General features: G+C 45.3%; 1 protein-coding gene across 1 annotated transcript; it reads right to left on the bottom strand.

The window, feature by feature from the left end:
- Positions 1-1,927: 1,927 nt before the first annotated feature.
- Positions 1,928-8,851, bottom strand: LOC119478034 (septin-5-like). The gene is given in 4 exon segments (XM_037752425.1): positions 1,928-2,881; positions 2,884-3,719; positions 7,142-7,196; positions 8,807-8,851. Coding segments are annotated over 3 exon segments (1,395 nt in total). The 5' UTR covers positions 7,150-7,196; positions 8,807-8,851; the 3' UTR covers positions 1,928-2,330.
- Between the last annotated feature and the right edge of the window lie 1,933 nt (positions 8,852-10,784).

Here is a 10,784-nt window from a genome sequence, read left to right as displayed (position 1 = left end):
CGTGATTTCATGTAAAATAACAGAATATAATGAAGTCTCTAAAATACGGCGGTTTGTACAACATGAATGGATCAAAAGGCATTAATACACATGAAGACACCAGAGTATCTATATATGAATATGTATTGATTATATATCAAATAAAAATAGTAGGTGTTGACATTTCACTGTATCTGAACTGTTTTCTGATGCGCTGCGTTGTGATTAGGTGAACAGGCAGAAATCTTTCCCCCTCTCTCTTTAGCTGCTGCAGCCACTCCACTCTGTGCCTTGGTTACCGTAGCAACCAATAGCAAAGCTAGGCAGAGATGTGCTATTGCAGTAGATGTAAAAGCGAGGAGGGCGGGTTCGCCCTCTAACACATACATGCATACATATGTGTGAGCGTACACACACACACACACACTGACTGGAGGTTTAACGTTTGATTGAGCTCCAACACAACAGAATAGTGAGAACATGAGAAGAAAACATCAAGTTTAACAGCTTTATATGTAGATACAGTATATGTAGATATTCTATATGTCAGTGATGTGTTACAGTCCCACCACCAGTTAACTTCTCTAAACCCTAAAAACATTAAACTCATACAAAGAAAGTAAAGAAAATAAATGTGTTTTTGTACATCACATCTTTGTGTTTGATGTGTAATAACCTCAAAGAAGTCTCTTTGTAGTTGTTTTGCATCTCTTTGTGATTGATTTTAGTCTCTTTGTGGTTGATTTTAGTCTCTTTGTGGTTGTTTTGCATCTCTTTGTGGTTGATTTGAGTCTCCTTGTGTTAGTTTTGCATCTCTTTATGGTTGTTTTGCGTCTCTTTGTGGTTGTTTTGAGTCTCCTTGTGTTAGTTTTGCATCTCTTTGTGGTTGTTTTGTGTCTCTTTGTGGTTGTTTTGCGTCTCTTTGTGGTTGTTTTGTGTCTCTTTGTGGTTGTTTTGTGTCTCTTTGTAGTTGTTTTGCATCTCTTTATGGTTGATTTGCATCTCTTTGTGGTTGTTTTGAGTCTACTTGTGGTTGTTTTGTGTTTCTTTGTGGTTGATTTGAGTCTCTTTGTGGTTGTTTTGAGTCTTTTTGTGGTTGATTTGAGTATTTTTGTGGTTGTTTTGCGTCTCTTTGTGGTTGTTTGAGGGTTTTGTGGTTGTTTTGAGTCTCTTTGTGGTTGTTTTGCATCTCTTTGTGGTTGTTTTGTGTCTCTTTGTGGTTGTTTTGTGTCTCTCTGTGGTTGTTTTGCGTCTCTTTGTGGTTGTTTTGTGTCTCTTTGTAGTTGTTTTGCGTCTCTTTGTGGTTGATTTGCATCTCTTTGTGGTTGTTTTGAGTCTCCTTGTGGTTGTTTTGCGTTTCTTTGTGGTTGATTTGAGTCTCTTTGTGGTTGTTTTGAGTCTCTTTGTGGTTGTTTTGCATCTCTTTGAGGTTGTTTTGCGTCTCTTTCAGGTTGTTTTGAGTCTCTTTGTGGTTGTTTTGCATCTCTTTGAGGTTGTTTTGAGTCTCTTTGTGGTTGTTTTGAGTCTCTTTGTGGTTGTTTTGCATCTCTTTGTGGTTGTTTTGCATCTCTTTGTGGTTGTTTTGTGTCTCTCTGTGGTTGTTTTGCGTCTCTTTGTGGTTGTTTTGTGTCTCTTTGTAGTTGTTTTGCATCTCTTTGTGGTTGATTTGCATCTCTTTGTGGTTGTTTTGAGTCTCCTTGTGGTTGTTTTGCGTTTCTTTGTGGTTGATTTGAGTCTCTTTGTGGTTGTTTTGAGTCTCTTCGTGGTTGTTTTGCATCTCTTTGAGGTTGTTTTGCGTCTCTTTGAGGTTGTTTTGAGTCTCTTTGTGGTTGTTTTAAGTCTCTCTGTTGTCAATTTGTTTCTTTGTGGTTGATTTGCGTCTCTTTGTGGTTGTTTTGCATCTCTTTGAGGTTGTTTTGTGTCTCTTTGAGGTTGTGTTGCATCTCTAAATCTACTGTTCTGGTTTACATGACAGTTCAGAAATGATCCGACTGTAACCTGGTTACTGAAGTTAACACCCTGAATGTTGTGTTGTGATCTGATGGTGGAGCTGAGAGGAGAACAATGAGCGTGGGTGATGGAAGAATCCAGAGACTATTGATCAGTGATGTTAATCTGTACAGTGAAGTAACTATCGATAATTAAACATGAAAATACAACAACAAACAGAAACAGTCATTAGAGGGCGCTGTTTCCACCAATTACACATTTACATGTAAAAGGTGATTACATTTTAATTTTCTTATGTAGTTCAGTCAACATCAGACTTATAGAACTATAATGAACTACCTTTAATCAGCAGGGTAGACTTGATTTCTACTCAGCTGTCTGCTCACAGTGATTCTGTTCATCTACTTCATTAATGATGAACCAGCTGCTTTTATTTTACCATACCCGTACGACAGTGTTGCTTTGGTTCCTTCATCTTTCTCCATTCGACCTTTAATCTCCTCCAGTTTCTGGAGCTTCTCTGTGTCTCCTTTCTCCTTCATCTTCTCAATCAGGAAGGTCACGTAGACGTGAGTGGACAGTGAGTCCACATTCAGGGCGATCTGCTCCAGTTTGACGAGATGCTGGAAGGACTCTGCCAACAACCGATCCTTTCCTTTCTGAAGTTTTTCCATTTCCTTCTCAAGAGTTTCCAAAAGGCTCAACTTGCTCTCACTTCCTGCCTTGTTCTCTTCATATTTCTTTTTCACATCTTGTTGGGGCTTTTTAACTTTCCTTGTCTTGGACTCAAAGATCAACTTTTCTTTTACATGATCTGATAGAGGACACTTCCCGGTGCATACAGTGCAGCGGCCACCTTTAATGACCTCACAGTGTTCTGGGTACCAGGCCAGTGGGCATGTATTGTGACAGTTCTGCTCACAGACATTACAGGTGACAGCTCCTCCATGATATAACCCCCCTCACTGACAGGTACTTTATCTTTGTAGGCCTCATCAATGTCTACTGTGAAGTTGTCATTGCTCTTCATCTCTTCTTCATGTTGCTTCAGAGCTTCCTGAGTCTGTTTTATTTCTGTCTGTTTCTTTTCAGTCAACTCCATCCTCTCTTGCAGGTTTTGGATGCAGGCTGCCAGTCTGGTGCATTGTAGAACATTTTCAGGTGTCACACCATCGGAGTGTGTGATGAAGGCTACGATGTTCTCCATGTCGTTTCCAAACAGAGACATCACTGAGTTAAAGATGTACCTCAGTCGGTCACTCAGTCGATTCTCAGTTGCTTTCATCACCAGACCCACTGCATTGATCTCATGAACTCCGTCACTTGAGCGGAACAAGTGAAATAATCTTTGATTGATGGTGGCATCTTCTTCAGTCCCTCTGGTGTCTCCGTATCCAGGAGTATCGATGATGGTCAGAGAGTACGGCAGAGTTTTACCTTCAAACCCAAAGATCTCGTACACAATCACATCTGATGTCTGACTTTCTGATTGACTTTTTTTCTCCTCTTCCTCTACGATCTGAAACCAGACATCGTCCTCCCACTCCACTCCCATGGCGTAGTTGACCAGAGCGTTGATCAAAGTAGACTTTCCTGTTCCGGTTTCACCCACAAGCAAGATGGTTTTGTTTGTCTTGTTTGGATCTTTATCACCCAGAGTCACTCTCTTTAGAGTAATTCCCTCTACTTCTCCAATTTTCGCTTTCTTTGGTATCAGGTTGTACAAAGCAGGAGATCCTGATTGGAACAGAACTTTGCAGGTGATGTTGTCATATTTGGATGAGGGTTTCCTGTAGAAAAGTAAAGACATTAGCTCAAAAACTACTACTTCTTTAAAAAACCATTGAGTGTAATATAATTTTCCATTGTAATCCATTTTCTTCCTCTTATCCAGGTCTTGGGGGCAGCAGTCTTAGCAGGGAATTCCAGACATCCCTTTCCCCAGCAGAGTTTTCCAGCTCTTCCTGGGGGACCCCGAGGCGTTCCCAGGCCAGCTGAGATATATAATCTCTCCAGTGTGTTCTGGGTCTACCCCGGGACCTGTCACACTGAAAGCTCTGTCCCCAAAAGTTCGCAGTCTTGTGTGAGGGATGGAGAGCTGACCCGAGCCTGAGGATCTAAGGTTCCGAGGCTGTGTGTAAGGGTGGAAGAGGTCAGATAAATACTGAGGAGCCAGGGCGTTGAGGGATTTGTAGGTGAGGAGGAGGATTTTGTAGGTGATGCGGGGCTTGACCGGGAGCCAGTGGAGGTGGATGAGGGTGGGGGTGATGTGCTGCCAGGGCTTGGTGCAGGTGAGAACCCTGGCAGCTGAGTTTTGCACGTACTAGAGCCTGTCCAGGGCTTTGCTGGGAACCCCGGTCAGAACTCCATTGCAGTAGTTCAAACGGGAGGTGACGAAAGCGTGGATGAGGGTTTCTGCCACAGAGTCAGAGAGTGATTGCCGGAGGCGTGAGATGTTTTTGAGGTGGAAGAAGGCGGATTTGGTGATGAACCTGATGTGAGACTGGAATGAGAGTGTTGGGTCCAGGATGACACCCATGTTGCGGACTTCCGAGGATGGGGAGAAAGAGCAGCCGTCAACGTCCAGATGTAGATCTCCAACCTTCCGGAGCAGGGCCTTGGGAGCCACAACCATGAGCTCGGTTTTGTTGCTGTTGAGTTTTAGGAAGTTAGATGACATCCAGATTTTTATTGCATGCAGGCAGTTTACAAGTGACTGTGGGGGGAGCTGGGTGGATGGTTTGGAGCTAAGATATAGTTGTGTGTCGTCAGCATATGAGTGAAAGCTGAGACCATGGTGGCGGATGATATGACCAAGGGGGAGCATGTAGATAGTGAAGAGGAGGGGTCCCAGCACAGGAGTCTCTGATGGTGACAAACTGTTTTCTGTTTGTGAGGTAGGACTGAAACCAGGAGAGAGCTGAACCGGTGAGGCCAAGGTAGTCAGATAGGCGGGTGAGGAGGATGGTGTGAGAGACTGTGTCGAAGGCAGCTGAGAGGTCCAGGAGGATGAGGATGCTGATGTGACCAGAATCTGCAGCGATGAGGAGGTCATTTGTGATTTTGATGAGGGTGGTCTCTGTGCTGTGGTGTGGTCTGAAGCCAGATTGAAAGGTTTCGTAGAGCTCATGGTTGGCCATATGTTGATGGAGTTGGGCGGCCACTGCTCTTTCCAGAATTTTGCTCAGGAAAGGAAGGTTGGAGATCGGTCGGTAGTTGTTGCTGTCATCCCGGTCCAGACCTGGCTTTTTGAGGATGGGAGTGACTGAGGCCATCTTGAGGCTGTCAGGTACAAGACCAGATGCCAAGGAGGAGTTGATGATGTTCACCATAATGGGGCACAGGGCAGGTAGGCACGCCTTGACCAAGGCTGTGGGCATGGGGTCCAGAGAACAGGTGGAGGCTTTGGCCTTAGTGACCAACTTGGCGACCTGAGGAGCACATACAGGGGAGAAGGAGGAGAGGGAGCACTGAGGCAGGCGAACATCCAAGGGAGCCACGCCCAGTGGCTGAGGTGTGAGTCGGAGAGGGGCAGGCGCAAAGAGCTGCTGATGGATGGACTCGACTTTGTCCTGGAAAAAGTCCAGGAACTTAGCGCACTGGTCGGGGGTGCCTGAGGGGAGGGGGGGATCGAGGGGCGAAGGAGCCGGTTGATGGTGGAGAACAGCAGTCTGGGGTGGTTTTGTTGGTTGGCAATGAGGGTGGAGTAGTAGTGTGTTTTGGCCTGGGAGAGAGCTACTTTGTAGGCCGTCGCATGCTCTTTATAAGCCTCAAGGTGGACAGTGAGGCCAGATCTTTTGTAGCGCCTCTCCAGTTGACGGCCGGTGGACTTCTGGGTGCGGAGTTCAGTGGTGAACCAGGGGGTGGGACGGGTGTAGGAGACAGTCCGGGTTTTGAGGGGGGCAAGGGAGTCAAGGCTGCCAGATAAAGTGGCGTTGTAGTGGGCAACCAGCCCATCAGCAGAGCTGTCGTGGGGATCTGAGGCCAGATGGGTCGCTATCAGGTCGTTCAGAGCTGGTGTACTCACTGTCTTGATGTTCCTGTATTGGATGGTACGTTTTGTGCGCTGCCTGGGCAGGGTGACAGGAACAGTGCAGAGAACAGCGAGATGGTCTGAAACCGCGAGGTCCAGGCACTGCAGATGGGAGGGAGTTGTGCCAGTGGAGCACACCAGATCCAGCGTGTGGCCTTTAGTGTGGGTGGGACTTTTAACATGCTGTGTGATGTTGAAACAGTCCAACAGTGACAGGAATTCATTGGCAAACGAGCAGCTGGTGGAGTCCACATGAATATTAAAGTCACCGAGCAGGAGTGTAGATGGAGACATGGAGCAGACAGAGGTGAGAAGCTCAGACAGCTCAGACATGAAGGTGGTGGAGGCTTTAGGGGGGCGGTAGATGAGGACAACCTGGAGCTGTGTAGACCCAACCAGGGAGAAAATGACACACTCAAACGAGGTGACATTGGGTACTGGGAGTTCTTTAACCAGGATGTCCGCTCGATGTATAACAGCCAGCCCGCCGCCACGACCCATGGAGCGAGGCTTCTGTATGTAGACATATCCAGGGGGAGTGGCTTGATTAAGTGCCATGAAATCCTGCTGATTTTGCCAAGTCTCAGTTAGACAGAGAAAGTCAATTTTCCTGTCAGTGATGATATCATGGATGAGTAGAGCTTTATTGTTGATTGAGCGAGCATTCTGCAGCATAAATGTTGCACTGTTGTTAGTGAATGCTGGGGCAGGCGGTGTGGAGGGAACGACACTGTCAACACAGACCAGGGACCTCAGATTGTTCAGGGTGCACACGTGTGGTTTGTTGTGATGACGTCGTAGCTGCGTGTTGGAGCGCCTGTCAGACAGTACGGAGGGAATTCCATGATCAGCGTAAACAAACTTGCACCTGGAGGCTCTATGGACATAACGGGGGCGACGTAGGAGTCCGAGGGATTTAATGTCAGCGATGCAGTTTGGAGTGAAGTGACAGAAGAGGTCCAGGAGTTGCGTTGTTAAGTATTTGAAGAACACCATGTCTGCAGCGATGGAGCGCCGGCTAATTCCTGGAGCCGCAATCCGTGGAGGAGGCTCCCAGCCTCGGACCGCAGCAGCAGCAAACAGTGTAGCCAGAACACAAGGTGGATAGTCCTGGAGTCGTGGCGTGGAGATGTCCAAACGTGAGAAGCAGACAGACGTTGGATAATCCACGTTACTCACGTTGCCATGGTAACGTCTTCACAGGAGCTTGATGATGGAGCAGCGTCTGAGTTCTCTGGATGATAGAAAAACTAGTCAGTAACCTTCACTTCCGGGCAGCTGTTCTGATGTCATCAGATACTGAACGGTAACCGACAGGATTAAACACAAAAATGCTGCCATTTAAAGTTGGTGAGAGCTCAGAGTGATGAGGAATCAGCTGTTTATGCTGATTTTATGTTACAAAACATGTTTTGTATATGTACAGGCTATGTCTGACTAACGGCAACAAACTGCATCTACCAAAGGAAAAGAATAGATGATTAAGTCTTAGCCTTTCATAAATATAGATAAAGTTTGCAGAATTAACTCATACATATTTTTTTATCTTTGTAAATGGTAAGCCAGCAGCTGGTTAGCTTAGCTTAGCATAGGAATTTAGGGGAAATAGCTAACCTGGCTCTGTCCAAAGGTAACAAAATCCACCTACCAGCACCAACTGAAGATAAATCACAAAGACATAATTGTTGAACATTATAAACTGTTATTACACGGCGTTGTTGAATACTTGATTCTGATTGGTCAATCATGGCGTTCTATGGTCTGTTATTTCTGTATATTAGACCGTTGCTACGTATAACAGACCGTTGCTACGTATAGCAGACCGTTGCTACGTATAACAGACCGTTGCTACATATAGCAGACCGTTGCTACGTATAACAGACCGTTGCTACGTATAGCAGACCGTTGCTACGTATAACAGACCGTTGCTACGTATAGCAGACCGTTGCTACGTATAACAGACCGTTGCTACATATAGCAGACCGTTGCTACGTATAACAGACCGTTGCTACGTATAGCAGACCGTTGCTACGTATAGCAGACCGTTGCTACGTATAACAGACCGTTGCTACGTATAGCAGACCGTTGCTACGTATAACAGACCGTTGCTACATATAGCAGACCGTTGCTACGTATAACAGACCGTTGCTACGTATAGCAGACCGTTGCTACGTATAACAGAACGTTGCTACGTATATCAGACCGTTGCTGTGTATAACAGACCGTTGCTACGTATAGCAGACCGTTGCTACGTATAACAGACCGTTGCTACGTATAGCAGACCGTTGCTGTGTATAACAGACCGTTGCTACGTATAGCAGACCGTTGCTACGTATAACAGACCGTTGCTACGTATAACAGACCGTTGCTACATATAACAGACCGTTGCTACATATAACAGACCGTTGACAGACCTCCGCTCCGTGTTCGGGTCCAGCATTGCCCTGTCGGGGATTCTTTCACATCAATCCACCTCTAGCTCTACATTATCCTTTACCTATTAATAACTCACAAACAACTTTCATCTTTTCAATCTATTTTTTTCTAATATGGTTTTAAAATATATATAAAATATTTAATTTTACATGTTTTACTGGGAACTGTAAAATATTAGATATAGACCAGTATTGAAACAGTGATGAGCTCTTTTTATTTATTTCTGTTGTAAAATAAAAGTGTTGTTAAATTCTGCTTCTGTCTGTCTGGAAGAAAATCTAAAAACTGAATTAAAGAAAACAATTGTTAACTTAAAGTAGCATCTTCAGTTATTATTATTATTATTATTATTATTATTATTATTATCTGTTGATAACTGCTGATGGGAACATTTTAAAGAGTTCTTACCTGTGCTGTTGGTCTCTGATGATGATGATGATGATGATGAGGAGGAGACAGCAGAGAGCAGTTTATGTTCATGGTTTATATACTGTATCAGCAGAGAGGCGGACCCGCTGTGGTCACATGATTTCACTGAAACACAGAGGCCACCGTCACAGTCAGTCAGTCAGGTTCCCCAAACATCAGGTAATAGAACTGTAACCTCGGGGTCCGCACCAGGACAAGCTGAGACATCATGTCTTCTCCTGGACTGTCCACCCAGCCAAACACAGCAGATCATTTAGTTATTGATCACTCAAAGGGGTACATATTGTAAACAAACAAACTTTGCGTGCGAGTCTCACGATCAGAAGAATGTCCAAAGTTCCCAAACAAGAAGAGCAACTTGTGATGTTACACAACCGTGGCTTTTAATACCTTGATAACAGTCTCTGGAATGTCATGCTTTGTTGAAGAGAATTTAATCAAAAGATGTTCATGTGCTTTTTCGTGTTTCACCTGACAACTGACTTTGATTCTACTTAAGTAAACAACATTCTTTCTCTTTTAGCTCTGTTTTTGTTCTCCACCTACTCCTGAGGAAAATATCTGCCTCTTTCTCTGCTAAACGCTCCACTTTGTTCACCAGCTGGTCTCTAACTGAGTCTGCTGTAGTGAACAGAGGAATATTCAGGAGGAGCTGTGAGTGTCTTACTAAACTTAACTTAACTCAATTTATTTTTGGATATAGGTTTAAAGGGTCTGTTAGTAAGAATCCTAAATGTGTTGTTAACAGCTTCACCTGTGTCCGTTAAGTCAACTAAAGTCAGCGTCCTGTTGCTGGCGCTTGTGCTCGCTCTACATAGACATGAAGGAGCATCGCTCAACACAGTGAGGAGACACACGTCAGCTAAAAGCACAATATCACTCTATATTTCAGCTGCTTGGCAGTAATGTTAGCTGACCAGACCAAGGTCTCTCCATGAATCAATGCTGATCCTAGTGTTGGCTTTTCCCGCCTCAGCCTCCCGACCGCGGCCGGAGGGAACGGGGGAGACGCCGGAGTTTTGGTCGGAGACGATAACGTTTCTCTCTGCGGAGCCCCGTCACTTCACAAGACACGGGAAACCTCTGTTGGTCTGGAGGAGCTGCAGCAGTTATTTCTGCACAAACGTCCACTGAACATTCACTAGATATTCTCAGAGCTAAACTAACTCTTCTGCAGTGTGGAGTGAGCAGCATGCACGGGAGAGGTGGAGAGAGAGAGAGAGAAGGAGCGTGGTGTGTGAGTGAAGGCAGGCAGAGGAGCAGAGGAGCAGAGGAGCAGAGACTCCGGTCCTGGAGACCAAAGCTACGGTCTCCCCCGCGTCCTCCGACCGCGGCCAACACTGTTTAACAGCTTCACCAGATACAACCAAGAGGTTTTGGTGCTTCACTGGAGTTTGTGTTGGAGTCTGAGTCTGAACAGCGGAGACACACGAGAGACCATGAGACACACGAGAGACCATGAGACACACGAGAGACCATGAGACACACGAGAGACCATGAGACACCGACCGGCAATGATTTATACCTGAACAAGTTACTAACAGAACCTTTAATAACTGAACACTGATTCTTAGGACAAGCTGCTCTTCTCCACCGTGGCTGCTTGTTAATCAGTAGATCACCATGATGCTTCCAGTGCTGCTTTTCTCACTGTGGTCCACCACATTTTGGATGAGGTCTAATCGTCCTCGGACCAAGTCTGGCTTTCATTGGATCCCTTTGGGAGGTTTTCAACGGGTCTGTTTTGGATCAGGTCTTAAATTTAGGATCTCTGAAGTTCTTTAGAAAGGAGCGCAGACAGTGAACGTGAATGTGACGTTTGCACAAAGGACATATTTAGTTTCTCTTTTTAAGAGACGGTGTGAAACTGGCTCACAGTTATAGTTTTACCAGTCGGGGCAGATTAGAAGGCAGATACTGGAAACTTCTCTGGTTCACTGAGCTCCATCACGACTGA

The sequence above is a fragment of the Sebastes umbrosus genome, chromosome 19 (genome assembly GCF_015220745.1).
Source record: "Sebastes umbrosus isolate fSebUmb1 chromosome 19, fSebUmb1.pri, whole genome shotgun sequence".
Classification (NCBI taxonomy): domain Eukaryota; kingdom Metazoa; phylum Chordata; class Actinopteri; order Perciformes; family Sebastidae; genus Sebastes; species Sebastes umbrosus.
The sequence above is the reverse complement of the archived record's forward strand: the minus strand, read 5'-3'. Positions and strand labels throughout refer to the sequence as shown.